Source organism: Bombina bombina, chromosome 3, assembly GCF_027579735.1.
Source record: "Bombina bombina isolate aBomBom1 chromosome 3, aBomBom1.pri, whole genome shotgun sequence".
NCBI classification, from domain to species: domain Eukaryota; kingdom Metazoa; phylum Chordata; class Amphibia; order Anura; family Bombinatoridae; genus Bombina; species Bombina bombina.
Genome location: NC_069501.1, coordinates 1231783424 through 1231801710, shown reverse-complemented (window position 1 = coordinate 1231801710; position 18287 = coordinate 1231783424). Strand labels below are relative to the sequence as shown.

The 18287-nt window shown below is 42.3% G+C and overlaps 1 protein-coding gene across 4 annotated transcripts in view; it reads left to right on the top strand.

Annotated features, from left to right (window-relative positions):
* FCHSD2 (FCH and double SH3 domains 2) overlaps positions 1–18287 on the top strand; it is an 816168-nt gene that overhangs the window by 679148 nt on the left and 118733 nt on the right. For 3 of the 4 annotated variants that reach the window (XM_053708714.1, XM_053708715.1, XM_053708717.1), the window contains one exon: positions 8610–8771. In XM_053708714.1, coding sequence (XP_053564689.1) covers positions 8610–8771 — 162 coding nt within the window. The remainder of the gene's footprint in view (positions 1–8609; positions 8772–18287) is intronic. The other variant, XM_053708716.1, reaches the window with a different exon arrangement.

The window sequence follows — 18287 nt, the reverse complement described above, 5'->3', positions numbered from 1 at the left end:
TAGAGCTAGATTTATCAAGCCCCTGCGGCAGCAAGTTCTCACAAGAACTTGCTCGCCACGATGTATCAAGCAGCGGTCACCAGACCGCTGCTTCCCTAACATCTTCGCCACATCTATTCTGGCGAAATTTAATCTCCTCGGTCGAGTCCGACCGAGGAGATTGACAGCTCCTGCCCGCGCGTGATTGGTTGTGCGCGGGCAGGGGGCGGGATTGCACGCAAGCGCAAAATTGCGCTCGTGTGCAATGTTAATTACCTGCGGGTAATTGCGCCCCGCCACAGGCGAGCTGAGGCGTACAGGGGCGCGTATACGCGCCCCTGTACGCCTCAGGGTTGATAAATCTAGCCCTTAGTATACCCACTGACCATACTGAAAAAGGGGACTTACATGTTGATAGCTTAAGTTCTCAGGTTGCATTATGTCCTCTAGTGAACATGGGCAAGAATCAGGCTTCCTTTCATTGTTCAGTGAATGCTAGAGAAAGCCAGCTCAAGTTGCTCTAGATAATTTGTCAGCAAGCTTTAAATGGCTTTCTGTGGAGACTCCAGCCCACTTGTGGGGCAGTGACACAGAATAATGTCGCCTACACAAATAGAGTTGCTGCGGAATCTGTTGGCGCTCTACAAATAACCGATGATAATAAAAGGTCAAATCCTTTTTAAAATGACGTTGAACAGAATACAGAGGTATGCTCAGTAGCAGCAATACACTACTGGGAGCTCACTGGGGATTGGTGACTGCACATATATGCCTCTTGTAATTGGCTCACCTCTTGTATTTAGCTAGCTCCCAGCAGTACATTGTTTCTCCTATAACAAAAAATATCAAGAGAATTAAGTACATTTTATAAAGAAGTAAACTGTAAATTTGTTTAAGCTCATTTGATTCACTGTAAATGTAAATTGTGTTTACTTATTTTGTATTATTATTTCTGCATGTTTTCAAAACATTTTTAAAGGTAGTGTCCCTTTTAAAAGCATATTAGCTGATGTTGGTATCTTGGGTAGCCAAATCAATTATTCTAAACCCTTTGAGATTTGTGATATAAAATGTTTATAGTAAAAACAAACTTTGCTATGCACTTTAATATGTTTTCCCCTTTTATTGTAATTTAAATTGTAGGCTTTCCAGTTCCCCTTAGCTTCTATAAAGTAATGGGCACTGCCACGTTGAGACCTAGGTTTCTTTTTCTATTCTCTTCTGCTGAGGAAAGTTAGGGACAGATATATTGTGCAAACGATGGATGTGTGAAATATAGCAATGTTAAAGGATCTTCAAGAGATCCGTTAAAGGGACAGTCTATGCAAAATAAAACTTTCATGATTCAGATAATCCAATTTTAAACAACTTTCCAATTTACTTTTATTATCAAATTTGCTTTGTTCACTTGGTATTCTTTGTTGAAGCTAAATCTAGGTAGGCTCATATGCTAATGTGTAAGCCCTTGAAGGCCGCATCTTATCTCAGTGACATCTTTTTATAGCTAGACAGTGCTAGTTCATGTGTGTCATATAGATAACATTGTGAGTCAGCACTGATTGGATTAAAGTCTTTAAAAAAAACTGAGATAAGGGGCAGTCTGCAGAGGCTTAGATACAAGTTAATCACAGCGGTAAAAAGTGTATTAATATAACCTCGTTGGTTATAAATAACTGGGGAGTGGGTAATAAAGGGATAATTTATCTTTTTAAACTAACAATTCTGCAGTAGACTATCCCTTTAAATTGTTACTTTTACATTATTATATTCCACACAGCTATTGTTTGTACACTTCATCTGTCCCTAATTGTCCTTAGCAGAAGAGTATTAGATAAGGAAAACCTTGGAATTACTTAATAGAAACTAAAGGACAGTAAAGAAACTTTACACTTATTTTTTCCATATTTATAACTTTACAAAATACAACTGTAAATTACTCCCAGGTAAGGTTGCCACCTCAGCCATGTTTTCCTGGACACTTGTGAGTTATACATGCTACAGGGTATGCAAGTAGAAACATGAATTTCAACCCAGGAAAGCACACAAATACTGACCCTGAACAGCACTATTCCTGTTTCCCTCTGCACACCCTGCAGCATGTATAACTCATAAGTGTCCAGGAAAACATGGCCGAGGTGGCAACCCTACTCCCAGGCTAATGTTTGCTTTGAAAACATAATTTCTCTTGTTAAGTGTATTCAGTCCACGGGTCATCCATTACTTATGGGATATATTCCCTTCCCAACAGGAAGTTGCAAGAGGATCACCCAAGCAGAGCTGCTATATAGCTCCTCCCCTCACATGTCATATCCAGTCATTCTCTTGCAACTCTCAACATAGAAGGAGGTCGTGAGAGGAGTGTGGTGTTTTATACTTAATTATTTCTTCAATCAAAAGTTTGTTATTTTTAAATGGCACCGGAGTGTGCTGTTTTTTTTTTCTCAGGCAGTATTTAGAAGAAGAAATCTGCCTGCGTTTTCTATGATCTTAGCAGAAGTAACTAAGATCCACTGGCTGTTCTCGCACATTCTGAGGAGTGAGGTAACTTCAGAAAGGGAATAGCGTGTGGGGTCTCCTGCAAATGAGGTATGTGCAGTAAAATATTTTTCTAAGGAATGGAATTCACTAAGAAAATACTGCTGATACGGAAGTAATGTAAGTACAGCCTTAAATGCAGCGGTAGCGACTGGTATCAGGCTGACTAAATGTATGTGCAGTAATGTAATTTTCTAAGGAATGGAATTTGACTAAGAAAATGCTGCTAATACTGAAAGTAATGTAATGAGCCTTAACTGCAGTAGAAGCGACTGGTAGCAGGCTTATAAATAACAATACATACTCTTTAAAAAGAGATCTTGAAAACGTTTACTGGCTTGTTTAATCGTTTTTGTGAGGTACATTGGTGATAAAACTTATAGGGGCATGAATTTTTCCACATGGCTGACTTATATTTCTGCATAGAAACAGTTAACTGAGGTTTCCCACTGCTGTAATAATGAGTGGGAGGGGCCTATTTTAGCGCTTTTTTGCGCAGTAAAAATTCAGTCACAGTCTTCCTGCTTCTTCCTGCATGACCCATGACGTCTCTAGAGAGCTCAGAGGTTTTCAAAAGTCATTTTGAGGGAGGTAATCAGTCACAGCAGACCTGTGACAGTGTGTTTGACTGTGTTAAAAACGTTTATTTGCATATTGATTATCCGTTTTTGGGTATTAAGGGGTTAATCATCCATTTGCTAGTGGGTGCAATGCTCTGCTAAACTAATACATTTACTGTGAAAATTTGGTTGCTATAACAGATTTGGTTCATTGTTATTTCAACTGTGACAGTTTTTTTTGTGCTTCTAAAAGGCGCAGTAGCGTTTTTTATATTGCTTGTAAATTTATTTTAAAGCATTTTCCAAGCTTGCTAGTCTCATTGCTAGTCTGTTTAAACATGTCTGACACAGATGAATCTGTTTGTTCACTATGTTTGAAGGCCAATGTGGAGCCCCATAGAAATATGTGTACTCAATGTATTGATGTCACTTTAAATAATAAAAGTCAGTCTTTATCTGTAAAGGAATTATCACCAGACAACGAGGGGGAAGTTATGCTGACTAACTCTCCTCACGTGTCAGTACCTTCGCCTCCCGCTCAGGAGGCGCGTGAGATTGTGGCGCCAAGTACATCAGTGATGCCCATACAAATCACGTTAGAAGACATGGCTACTATTATGAATAATACCCTGACAGAAGTGTTATCTAAATTGCCAGAATTAAGAGGCAAGCGCGATAGCTCTGGGATAAGGACAGAGCGCTGGTGATATGAGAGCCATGTCTGATACTGCGTCACAGTTTGCAGAACATGAGGACGGAGAGCTTCATTCTGTGGGTGACGGATCTGATCCGGGGAAGCCGGATTCAGAGATCTCTAATTTAAATTTAAGCTTGAGAACCTCCGTGTATTGCTTGGAGAGGTTTTAGCGGCTCTGAATGACTGTAACACAGTTGCAATTCCAGAGAAAATGTGTAGGCTGGATAGATACTATGCGGTGCCGGTGTGTACTGACGTTTTTCCTATACCTAAAAGGCTTACAAAAATTATTAGCAAGGAGTGGGATAGACCCGGTGTGCCCTTTTCCCCACCTCCTATATTTAGGAAAATGTTTCCAATAGACGCCACTACACGGGACTTATGGCAGACGGTCCCTAAGGTGGGGGAGCAGTTTCTACTTTAGCTAAGTGTACCACTATCCCGGTGGAGGATAGGTGCTTTTTCGGATCCAATGGATAAAAAATTAGAAGGTTACCTTAAAAAAATGTTTGTTCAACAAGGTTTTATCTTACAGCCCCTTGCATGCATTGCGCCTGTCACTGCTGCTGCGGCATTCTGGTTTGAGTCTCTAGAAGAGGCCATTCGCACAGCTCCATTGGATGAAATTATGAACAAGCTTAAAGCACTTAAGCTAGCTAATGCATTTGTTTCTGATGCCATTGTACATTTAACTAAACTAACGGCTAAGAACTCCGGATTCGCCATCCAGGCGCGCAGAGTGCTATGGCTTAAATCCTGGTCAGCTGACGTGACTTCTAAATCTAAATTGCTTAATATTCCTTTCAAAGGGCAGACCTTATTCGGGCCCGGTTTGAAAGAAATTATCGCTGACATTACTGGAGGTAAGGGTCATACTCTTCCTCAGGACAGGGCCAAATCAAAGGCCAAACAGTCTAATTTTCGTGCCTTTCGAAACTTCAAGGCAGGAGCAGCATCAACTTCCTCCGCTCCAAAACAGGAAGGAACTGTTGCTCGTTACAGACAGGCCTGGAAAACTAACCAGTCCTGGAACAAGGGCAAGCAGGCCAGAAAACCTGCTACTGCCCCTAAGACAGCATGAAGAGAGGGCCCCCTATCCGGAAACGGATCTAGTGGGGGGCAGACTTTCTCTCTTCGCCCAGGCGTGAGCAAGAGATGTCCAGGATTCCTGGGCGTTGGAGATTATATCTCAGGGATATCTTCTGGACTTCAAAGCTTCTCCTCCACAAGGGAGATTTCATCTTTCACGGTTATCAGCAAACCAAATAAAGAAAAAGGCATTTCTACGCTGTGTACAAGACCTCATAGTAATGGGGGTGATCCACCCAGTTCCGCGGACGGAACAAGGGCAAGGATTTTACTCAAATCTGTTTGTGGTTCCCAAGAAAGAGGGAACCTTCAGACCAATCTTGGACTTAAAAATCCTAAACAAATTCCTAAGAGTTCCATCATTCAAAATGGAAACTATTCGAACCATCCTACCCATGATCCAAGAGGGTCAGTATATGACCACAGTGGACTTAAAGGATGCCTACCTTCACATACCGATTCACAAAGATCATTATCGGTACCTAAGATTTGCCTTTCTAGACAGGCATTACCAGTTTGTTAGCTACGGCCCCGAGAATTTTTACAAAGGTTCTGGGCTCACTTCTGGCGGTGCTAAGACCGCGAGGCATAGCGGTGGCTCCGTACCTAGACGACATTCTGATACAAGCGTCAAGTTTTCAAATTGCCAAGTCTCATACAGAGATAGTTCTGGCATTTCTGAGGTCGCATGACTGGAAGGTGAACGTGGAAAAGAGTTCTCTATTACCACTCACAAGGGTTCCCTTCCTAGGGACTCTTATAGATTCTGTAGAGATGAAAATTTACCTGACAGAGTCCAGGTTATCAAAACTTCTAAATGCTTGCCGTGTCCTTCATTCCATTCCACGCCCGTCAGTAGCTCAGTGCATGGAAGTAATCGGCTTAATGGTAGCGGCAATGGACATAGTACCATTTGCGCGCCTGCATCTCAGACCGCTGCAATTATGCATGCTAAGTCAGTGGAATGGGGATTACTCAGATTTGTCCCCTCTACTAAATCTGGATCAAGAGACCAGAGATTCTCTTCTCTGGTGGCTTTCTCTGGTCCATCTGTCCAAAGGGATGACCTTTCGCAGGCCAGATTGGACGATTGTAACAACAGATGCCAGCCTTCTAGGTTGGGGCGCAGTCTGGAACTCCCTGAAGGCTCAGGGATCGTGGACTCAGGAGGAGAAACTCCTCCCAATAAATATTCTGGAGTTAAGAGCAATATTCAATGCTCTTCTAGCTTGGCCTCAGTTAGCAACACTGAGGTTCATCAGATTTCAGTCGGACAACATCACGACTGTGGCTTACATCAACCATCAAGGGGGAACCAGGAGTTCCCTAGCGATGTTAGAAGTCTCAAAGATAATTCGCTGGGCAGAGTCTCACTCTTGCCACCTGTCAGTGATCTACATCCCAGGCGTGGAGAACTGGGAGGCGGACTTTCTAAGTCGCCAGACTTTTCATCCGGGGGAGTGGGAACTTCATCCGGAGGTCTTCGCTCAACTGATTCATCATTGGGGCAAACCAGAACTGGATCTCATGGCGTCTCGCCAGAACGCCAAGCTTCCTTGTTACGGATCCAGGTCCAGGGACCCGGGAGTGGCGCTGATAGATGCTCTAGCAGCCCCTTGGGTTTTCAACATGGCTTATGTCTTTCCACCATTTCCGATGCTACCTCGACTGATTGCCAAGATCAAACAAGAGAGAGCATCGGTGATTCTGATGGCGCCTGCGTGGCCACGCAGGACCTGGTATGCAGACCTAGTGGACATGTCGTCCTGTCCACCATGGTCTCTGCCTCTGAGGCAGGACCTTCTAATTCAGGGTCCTTTCAACCATCCAAATCTAATTTCTCTGAGGCTGACTGCATGGAGATTGAACGCTTGATCCTATCAAAGCGTGGCTTCTCGGAGTCGGTTATTGATACCTTAATACAGGCTCGGAAACCTGTTACCAGAAAAATTTACCATAAAATATGGCGTAAATATTTATATTGGTGCGAATCCAAGAGTTACTCATGGAGTAAGGTTAGGATTCCTAGGATATTGTCTTTTCTACAAGAGGGTTTAGAAAAGGGCTTATCTGCTAGTTCGTTAAAGGGACAGATTTCTGCTCTGTCTATTCTTTTACACAAACTTCTGGCAGAAGTTCCAGACGTTCAGGCTTTTTGTCAGGCTTTGGCTAGGATTAAGCCTGTGTTTAAGACTGTTGCTCCGCCGTGGAGCTTAAATTTAGTTCTTAAAGTTCTTCAAGGTGTTCCATTTGAACCCCTTCATTCCATTGATATTAAGCTGTTATCTTGGAAAGTTCTGTTTTTGATGGCTATTTCCTCGGCTCGAAGAGTCTCTGAGTTATCTGCCTTACATTGTGATTCTCCTTATCTGATTTTCCATTCAGACAAGGTAGTTCTGCGTACTAAACCTGGGTTCTTACCTAAGGTAGTTTCTAACAGGAATATCAATCAAGAGATTGTTGTTCCATCATTATGTCCTAACCCTTCTTCAAAGAAGGAACGACTTTTGCATAATCTGGACGTAGTCCGTGCCCTGAAGTTCTATTTACAGGCAACTAAAGATTTTCGTCAAACTTCTTCCCTGTTTGTCGTTTATTCTGGTCAGAGGAGAGGTCAAAAAGCTTCGGCTACCTCTCTCTCCTTTTGGCTTCGTAGCATAATACGTTTAGCCTATGAGACTGCTGGACAGCAGCCTCCTGAAAGAATTACAGCTCATTCCACTAGAGCTGTGGCTTCCACCTGGGCCTTTAAGAATGAGGCCTCTGTTGAACAGATTTGCAAGGCTGCGACTTGGTCTTCACTTCATACCTTTTCAAAATTTTACAAATTTGACACTTTTGCTTCTTCAGAGGCTGTTTTTGGGAGAAAGGTTCTACAGGCAGTGGTTCCTTCCGTTTAAAGTTACTGCCTTGTCCCTCCCATCATCCGTGTACTTTAGCTTTGGTATTGGTATCCCATAAGTAATGGATGACCCGTGGACTGAATACACTTAACAAGAGAAAACATAATTTATGCTTACCTGATAAATTTATTTCTCTTGTAGTGTATTCAGTCCACGGCCCGCCCTGTCTTTTTTTTGAGGCAGATCTAAATTTTAATTAAAACTCCAGTCACCACTGCACCCTATGGTTTCTCCTTTCTTGTCTTGTTTCGGTCGAATGACTGGATATGACATGTGAGGGGAGGAGCTATATAGCAGCTCTGCTTGGGTGATCCTCTTGCAACTTCCTGTTGGGAAGGGAATATATCCCATAAGTAATGGATGACCCGTGGACTGAATACACTACATAAATTTATCAGGTAAGCATAAATTATGTTTTTTGCTGGCATATATTTACGATTTAATTTCTCTTTAATAAACTATTTTTTAGTAATGAAATATATAGTAAAAATCTAAGCAATAAAGTTTTACATGTTGGAGATTAAATCTCTAGTTTTGCTAAAAGGTCCTATTTAATTGATGTAATATGTAGGAACTCTGCCCATTTGTATTATTTGTGTTCATTGATATTGTAGTTTTTCCTATTTAAGTGGGACCACAGAAAGGGAACTTTTTGTTTTTACAAAAATGACCTATTTGTTTTATAGGTTGGTGGGAACCCCTCAATTGTAGATCACCACATTTAAATTAGAAAGTTTTGTGACATGTTTCATTTTACTGTGTTCATCATCAGAATATTATTAATGGTGCACCTCAATGACTTATGAGTGAACACATTGTAACTGTGGTTTCTGATCTTCTGTCCAGATCACAAAGCTAAAAGCTGAAGCTCGCCTGGATCTCTTAAGGCAAATAGGCGTTTCTGTGGACACATGGCTGAAGAGCGCAATGAATCAGGTGATGGAAGAGCTGGAGAATGAGCGCTGGGCAAGCCTCCCTACACTGCTGAATAATGGCTCCTCTCACTTGGTATAGTCACCCTGCGCATACACTGATCTGCTTTACATCCATGTTGCAATGGATCTCTTTCTAAACATTTAAAGGTACTCACTGGTGTAAAACTACAGATGAGTATACAGCCAGTGATTGAAGCATACCACATGTATGCAGTGCTTCTCATTTCCTCACCAGCTGTTTCCTCATCTAGAGTGACTCAGGCACAGTGGACTGTGCATTAAACCATTTGTTGAGGTGTAAAACAAATTAGTGTTAATTTGTACACTAGGCTGCTCCTGTAAAGCTCCCGAGAGTGTAATCAATGCAACAGTCAGATATTTAAAATTTGATTTGTATGTTTCAGTATACCGTGAAGACATGTTTTAATATCAATTTCTGCATAGAAATTTGCATTTCTCCAACATAGGTGTGTCCGGTCCACGGCATCATCCTTACTTGTGGGATATTCTCTTCCCCAACAGGAAATGGCAAAGAGCCCAGCAAAGCTGGTCACATGATCCCTCCTAGGCTCCGCCTTCCCCAGTCATTCTCTTTGCCGTTGTACAGGCAACATCTCCACGGAGATGGCTTAGAGTTTTTTAGTGTTTAACTGTAGTTTTTATTATTCAATCAAGAGTTTGTTATTTTAAAATAGTGCTGGTATGTACTATTTACTCTGAAACAGAAAAGAGATGAAGATTTCTGTTTGTAAGAGGAAAATGATTTTAGCAACCGTTACTAAAATCGATGGCTGTTCCACACAGGACTGTTGAGAGGAATTAACTTCAGTTGGGGGAACAGTGAGCAGACTTTTGCTGCTTGAGGTATGACACATTCTAACAAGACGATGTAATGCTGGAAGCTGTCATTTTCCCTATGGGATCCGGTAAGCCATTTTATTACAGACAGTAAATAAGGGCTTCACAAGGGCTTTTTAAGACTGTAGACATTTTCTGGGCTCAATCGATTTATATATAAACATATTTTATACTCCATAGCCTTGAGGAATTATTTTAATCTTGGGAATTTTGTAAAATAACCGGCAGGCACTGTATTGGACACCTTATTCTCTAGGGGCTTTCCCTAATCATAGGCAGAGTCTCATTTTCGCGCCTGTATTGCGCACTTGTTTTTGAGAAGCATGACATGCAGATGCATGTGTGAGGAGCTCTGATACATAGAAAAGACTTTCTGAAGGCGTCATTTGGTATCGTATTCCCCTTTGGGCTTGGTTGGGTCTCAGCAAAGCAGATACCAGGGACTGTAAAGGGGTTAAATATAAAAACGGCTCCGGTTCCGTTATTTTAAGGGTTAAAGCTTCCAAATTTGGTGTGCAATACTTTTAAGGCTTTAAGACACTGTGGTGAAATTTTGGTGAATTTTGAACAATTCCTTCATACTTTTTCGCAATTGCAGTAATAAAGTGTGTTCAGTTTAAAATTTAAAGTGACAGTAACGGTTTTATTTTAAAACGTTTTTTGTACTTTGTTATCAAGTTTATGCCTGTTTAACATGTCTGAACTGCCAGATAGACTGTGTTCTGAATGTGGGGAAGCCAAGGTCCCTTCTCATTTAAATAGATGTGATTTATGTGACACAAAATTTAGAGAAAATGATGCCCAAGATGATTCCTCAAGTGAGGGGAGTAAGCATGGTACTGCATCATCCCCTCCTTCGTCTACACCAGTCTTGCCCACACAAGAGGCCCCTAGTACATCTAGCGCGCCAATACTCCTTACTATGCAACAATTAACGGCTGTAATGGATAATTCTATCAAAAACATTTTAGCCAAAATGCCCACTTATCAGCGAAAGCGCGACTGCTCTGTTTTAGAAAATACTGAAGAGCATGAGGACGCTGATGATATTGTTTCTGAAGGGCCCCTACACCAGTCTGAGGGGGCCAGGGAGGTTTTGTCTGAGGGAGAAATTTCAGATTCAGGGAAAATTTCTCAACAAGCTGAACCTGATGTGATTACATTTAAATTTAAGTTGGAACATCTCCGCGCTCTGCTTAAGGAGGTGTTATCCACTCTGGATGATTGTGAGAATTTGGTCATCCCAGAGAAACTATGTAAAATGGACAAGTTCCTAGAGGTCCCGGGGCCCCCCGAAGCTTTTCCTATACCCAAGCGGGTGGCGGACATTGTAAATAAAGAATGGGAAAGGCCCGGTATACCTTTCGTCCCTCCCCCCATATTTAAAAAATTGTTTCCTATGGTCGACCCCAGAAAGGACTTATGGCAGACAGTCCCCAAGGTCGAGGGGGCGGTTTCTACTCTAAACAAACGCACCACTATACCCATAGAAGATAGTTGTGCTTTCAAAGATCCTATGGATAAAAAATTAGAAGGTTTGCTTAAAAAGATGTTTGTTCAGCAAGGTTACCTTCTACAACCAATTTCATGCATTGTCCCTGTCACTACAGCCGCGTGTTTCTGGTTCGATGAGCTAGAAAAGGCGATCACTAGTAATTCTCCTTCTTATGAGGAGATTATGGACAGAATCCGTGCTCTTAAATTGGCTAATTCTTTCACCCTAGACGCCACTTTGCAATTGGCTAGGTTAGCGGCGAAAAATTCTGGGTTTGCTATTGTGGCGCGCAGAGCGCTTTGGTTAAAATCTTGGTCAGCGGATGCGTCTTCCAAGAACAAATTGCTTAACATTCCTTTCAAGGGGAAAACGCTGTTTGGCCCTGACTTGAAAGAGATTATCTCTGATATCACTGGGGGCAAGGGCCACGCCCTTCCTCAGGATAGGTCTTTCAAGGCCAAAAATAAACCTAATTTTCGTCCCTTTCGTAGAAACGGACCAGCCCCAAGTGCTACGTCCTCTAAGCAAGAGGGTAATACTTCTCAAGCCAAGCCAGCCTGGAGACCAATGCAAGGCTGGAACAAGGGAAAGCAGGCCAAGAAACCTGGCACTGCTACCAAGACAGCATGAGATGTTGGCCCCCGATCCGGGACCGGATCTGGTGGGGGGCAGACTCTCTCTCTTCGCTCAGGCTTGGGCAAGAGATGTTCTGGATCCTTGGGCGCTAGAAATAGTCTCCCAAGGTTATCTTCTGGAATTCAAAGGGCTTCCCCCAAGGGGGAGGTTCCACAGGTCTCAATTGTCTTCAGACCACATAAAAAAACAGGCATTCTTACATTGTGTAGCAGACCTGTTAAAAATGGGAGTGATTCATCCTGTTCCATTAGGAGAACAAGGGATGGGGTTCTACTCCAATCTGTTCGTAGTTCCCAAAAAAGAGGGAACGTTCAGACCAATCTTAGATCTCAAGATCCTAAACAAGTTTCTCAAGGTTCCATCGTTCAAAATGGAAACCATTCGAACAATTCTTCCTTCCATCCAGGAAGGTCAATTCATGACCACGGTGGATTTAAAGGATGCGTATCTACATATTCCTATCCACAGGGAACATCATCGGTTCCTAAGGTTCGCATTCCTGGACAAGCATTACCAGTTCGTGGCACTTCCGTTCGGATTAGCCACTGCTCCAAGGATTTTCACAAAGGTACTAGGGTCCCTTCTAGCGGTGCTAAGACCAAGGGGCATTGCAGTAGTACCTTACTTGGACGACATTCTGATTCAAGCGTCGTCCCTTCCTCTAGCAAAGGCTCACACGGACATTGTCCTGGCCTTTCTCAGATCTCACGGATGGAAAGTGAACGTAGAAAAGAGTTCTCTATCTCCGTCAACGAGGGTTCCCTTCTTGGGAACAATAATAGACTCCTTAGAAAGGAGGATTTTTCTGACAGAGGCCAGAAAAACAAAACTTCTAAACTCTTGTCAAATACTTCATTCCGTTCCTCTTCCTTCCATAGCGCAGTGCATGGAAGTAATAGGTTTGATGGTAGCGGCAATGGACATAGTTCCTTTTGCGCGCATTCATCTAAGACCATTACAACTGTGCATGCTCAGTCAGTGGAATGGGGACTATACAGACTTGTCTCCGACGATACAAGTAAATCAGAGGACCAGAGATTCACTCCGTTGGTGGCTGTCCCTGGACAATCTGTCACAGGGGATGAGCTTCCGCAGACCAGAGTGGGTCATTGTCACGACCGACGCCAGTCTGATGGGCCTGGGCGCGGTCTGGGGACCCCTGAAAGCTCAGGGTCTTTGGTCTCAGGAAGAATCTCTTCTACCGATAAATATTCTGGAACTGAGAGCGATACTCAATGCTCTCAAGGCTTGGCCTCAGCTAGCAAAGGCCAAGTTCATACGGTTTCAATCAGACAACATGACGACTGTTGCGTACATCAACCATCAGGGGGGAACAAGGAGTTCCCTGGCGATGGAAGAAGTGACCAAAATCATTCAATGGGCGGAGACTCACTCCTGCCACTTGTCTGCAATCCACATCCCAGGAGTGGAAAATTGGGTAGCGGATTTTCTGAGTCGTCAGACATTACATCCGGGGGAGTGGGAACTCCATCCGGAAATCTTTGCCCACATTACTCAATTGTGGGGCATTCCAGACATGGATCTGATGGCCTCTCGTCAGAACTTCAAGGTTCCTTGCTACGGGTCCAGATCCAGGGATCCCAAGGCGACTCTAGTAGATGCACTAGTAGCACCTTGGACCTTCAAACTAGCTTATGTATTCCCGCCGTTTCCTCTCATCCCCAGGCTGGTAGCCAGGATCAATCAGGAGAGGGCATCGGTGATCTTGATAGCTCCTGCGTGGCCACGCAGGACTTGGTATGCAGACCTGGTGAATATGTCATCGGCTCCACCATGGAAGCTACCTTTGAGACGAGACCTTCTTGTTCAGGGTCCGTTCGAACATCCGAATCTGGTTTCACTCCAACTGACTGCTTGGAGATTGAACGCTTGATCTTATCAAAGCGAGGGTTCTCAGATTCTGTTATTGATACTCTTGTTCAGGCCAGAAAGCCTGTAACTAGAAAAATTTACCACAAAATATGGAAAAAATATATCTGTTGGTGTGAATCTAAAGGATTCCCTTGGGACAAGGTAAAAATTCCTAAGATTCTATCCTTTCTTCAAGAAGGATTGGAGAAAGGATTATCTGCAAGTTCCTTGAAGGGACAGATTTCTGCCTTGTCTGTGTTACTACACAAAAAGCTGGCAGCTGTGCCAGATGTTCAAGCCTTTGTTCAGGCTCTGGTTAGAATCAAGCCTGTTTACAAACCTTTGACTCCTCCTTGGAGTCTCAATTTAGTTCTTTCAGTTCTTCAGGGGGTTCCGTTTGAACCCTTACATTCCGTTGATATTAAGTTATTATCTTGGAAAGTTTTGTTTTTGGTTGCAATTTCTTCTGCTAGAAGAGTTTCAGAATTATCTGCTCTGCAGTGTTCTCCTCCTTATCTGGTGTTCCATGCAGATAAGGTGGTTTTACGTACTAAACCTGGTTTTCTTCCGAAAGTTGTTTCTAACAAAAACATTAACCAGGAGATAGTCGTGCCTTCTTTGTGTCCGAATCCAGTTTCAAAGAAGGAACGTTTGTTGCACAATTTGGATGTTGTTCGCGCTCTAAAATTCTATTTAGATGCTACAAAGGATTTTAGACAAACATCTTCCTTGTTTGTTGTTTATTCTGGTAAAAGGAGAGGTCAAAAAGCAACTTCTACCTCTCTCTCTTTTTGGATTAAAAGCATCATCAGATTGGCTTATGAGACTGCCGGACGGCAGCCTCCTGAAAGAATCACAGCTCATTCCACTAGGGCTGTGGCTTCCACATGGGCCTTCAAGAACGAGGCTTCTGTTGATCAGATATGTAAGGCAGCGACTTGGTCTTCACTGCACACTTTTACCAAATTTTACAAGTTTGATACTTTTGCTTCTTCTGAGGCTATTTTTGGGAGAAAGGTTTTGCAAGCCGTGGTGCCTTCCATTTAGGTGACCTGATTTGCTCCCTCCCTTCATCCGTGTCCTAAAGCTTTGGTATTGGTTCCCACAAGTAAGGATGACGCCGTGGACCGGACACACCTATGTTGGAGAAAACAGAATTTATGTTTACCTGATAAATTACTTTCTCCAACGGTGTGTCCGGTCCACGGCCCGCCCTGGTTTTTTAATCAGGTCTGATAATTTATTTTCTTTAACTACAGTCACCACGGTATCATATGATTTCTCCTATGCAAATATTCCTCCTTTACGTCGGTCGAATGACTGGGGAAGGCGGAGCCTAGGAGGGATCATGTGACCAGCTTTGCTGGGCTCTTTGCCATTTCCTGTTGGGGAAGAGAATATCCCACAAGTAAGGATGACGCCGTGGACCGGACACACCGTTGGAGAAAGTAATTTATCAGGTAAACATAAATTCTGTTTTTCTAAAAAAGGTCTGTTCCTGCATTAATATACTGAATGAGGAACTGAGACTTTCTGTGTAAGTATATGTATGTGTGTGTGTATATATATATATATATATATATATATATATATATATATATATATATATATATATATATATATATATATATATATATATATATACAGGGAGTGCAGAATTATTAGGCAAGTTGTATTTTTGAGGATTAATTTTATTATTGAACAACAACCATGTTCTCAATGAACCCAAAAAACTCATTAATATCAAAGCTGAATAGTTTTAGAAGTAGTTTTTAGTTTGTTTTTAGTTATAGCTATTTTAGGGGGATATCTGTGTTTGCAGGTGACTATTACTGTGCATAATTATTAGGCAACTTAACAAAAAACAAATATATACCCATTTTAATTATTTATTTTTACCAGTGAAACCAATATAACATCTCAACATTCACAAATATACATTTCTGACATTCAAAAACAAAACAAAAACAAATCAGTGACCAATATAGCCACCTTTCTTTGCAAGGACACTCAAAAGCCTGCCATCCATTGATTCTGTCAGTGTTTTGATCTGTTCACCATCAACATTGCGTGCAGCAGCAACCACAGCCTCCCAGACACTGTTCAGAGAGGTGTACTGTTTTCCCTCCTTGTAAATCTCACATTTGATGATGGACCACAGGTTCTCAATGGGGTTCAGATCAGGTGAACAAGGAGGCCATGTCATTAGATTTTCTTCTTTTATACCCTTTCTTGCCAGCCACGCTGTGGAGTACTTGGACGCGTGTGATGGAGCATTGTCCTGCATGAAAATCATGTTTTTCTTGAAGGATGCAGACTTCTTCCTGTACCACTGCTTGAAGAAGGTGTCTTCCAGAAACTGGCAGTAGGACTGGGAGTTGAGCTTGACTCCATCCTCAACCCGAAAAGGCCCCACAAGCTCATCTTTGATGATACCAGCCCAAACCAGTACTCCACCTCCACCTTGCTGGCGTCTGAGTCGGACTGGAGCTCTCTGCCCTTTACCAATCCAGCCACGGGCCCATCCATCTGGCCCATCAAGACTCACTCTCATTTCATTAGTCCATAAAACCTTAGAAAAATCAGTCTTGAGATATTTCTTGGCCCAGTCTTGACGTTTCAGCTTGTGTGTCTTGTTCAGTGGTGGTCGTCTTTCAGCCTTTCTTACCTTGGCCATGTCTCTGAGTATTGCACACCTTGTGCTTTTAGGCACTCCAGTGATGTTGCAGCTCTGAAATATGGCCAAACTGGTGGCAAGTGGCATCTTGGCAGCTGCACGCTTGACTTTTCTCAGTTCATGGGCAGTTATTTTGCGCCTTGGTTTTTCCACACGCTTCTTGCGACCCTGTTGACTATTTTGAATGAAACGCTTGATTGTTCGATGATCACGCTTCAGAAGCTTTGCAATTTTAAGAGTGCTGCATCCCTCTGCAAGATATCTCACTATTTTTTACTTTTCTGAGCCTGTCAAGTCCTTCTTTTGACCCATTTTGCCAAAGGAAAGGAAGTTGCCTAATAATTATGCACACCTGATATAGGGTGTTGATGTCATTAGACCACACCCCTTCTCATTACAGAGATGCACATCACCTAATATGCTTAATTGGTAGTAGGCTTTCGAGCCTATACAGCTTGGAGTAAGACAACATGCATAAAGAGGATGATGTGGCCAAAATACTCATTTGCCTAATAATTCTGCACTCCCTGTATATATATACTATATATATATATATATATATATATATATATATATATATATATATATATATGCCTTTGCTGTAGAAGTGGGCTGGCTTGGTAAATCTTTGTTCATACAACCGGATAAACTTGGATAGTACAGATTTTGTGCACTCATTATTACATGCAAATATAGTCTGATCCCATAATAAAATAAAAAAAGATATCTTTGACTTCATGTCAACAGAGTAGTAACAGTAAGAACATTAAACAGACACAGAATCCATTGATACAGTAGTGACATTTTGAGCTAGATCAGTGCTATCCAATGTTCTGATGTAGTATGGCAGAGTTAGATAGTTGTATAGGCAGAAAAAAGGGGGGGGGGATAACTCTGAAAATCAATGCATTGGTATGACAGAATCCAGTGTCTGTCCCTCTGCATAGCTAGTCTGTACTGACCAATGCAGCATAAAGGGACAAGTACATTTCATTTTTGAACAGAAACATTTTTGCAATTGCTTCTAGGAAAATATGTTTCAATGACAGCCATTACTGTGCAAATAGCATACTGTATGTACATATACTCTGTGCACCCTTATTCAAACACGGTGTATGTCTAAAGAGATAATATTGTGTTTCTAATAAAAAAATTAATTTTCTGTGGCTTGAGAGTCACAGAAACCCCCATGGAGGCCTGTTTGGGTCAAGTGCATCTAGAAATAAGTGATATAGTAATGAGCACTTGTTATTGTTGGTGTTAAAAATCAAATGTGCTACTGAAGCTTTTTTCTTTCTAATGACACAGTGATTCCACAGAATCATCAATTACTGTTGGGAATATCACTCCTGACCAGCAGGAGGAGGCAAAGAGCACCACAGCAAAGCTGATAAATATCACTGCGGTGCAAGGAGGAGGTGAAGTTTGTTGGTGTCTGATTATTTTTCAATCAAGTGTTTATTATTTTGAAAACAGAGTAGGTTTGTTCTGATCGTTCCTATCAAGAGAGGGTCTAGCCGTACTCCACGTTAGTCTCTTCAGAAGGGCAGTGGTGGCTTTAAAGCAGTTAGGAACTTGTTAGGTGGGTCTTGCTGCATTTTCCCAACATGTTCTCATTCTCAACCAGCCGGGCTGAGAGCGGAGCGAAGTGCTTCTGCGTGGATTGTAGAAGTTTAAAATGCACGGTACCCTAGGTAGATGGGAGTTTTTCTTCCTATTTGGCTCATAGATCTTCAATCCTTATGGAGGGTCACTGTTTTCTTTTGGGTCAGAAACTGGAGGTTTAGAGCAGTCCCTTGTCTTACTAGATTTGTTGTGCTAGCCGCCGGGCTTTAGGGCTGAAATATGTTCAGTTGAGAATCCTTTCTGGGTGGGGCAGCCTCGGCTCCAGGTTAATTATCCTCCAAAATCCTTATTTCTTGCGTTTTCTTTCAAGGATGAGTCCTTGTTTGGACTTGGTCTGGCAGAATTCTCCCCTGACTTTTGGGTGTAAGAGGGGTTGCCTTTTTCTACTCACCAAAAGAGTAAGTCTAAAGGAAGGATTTCCTTTT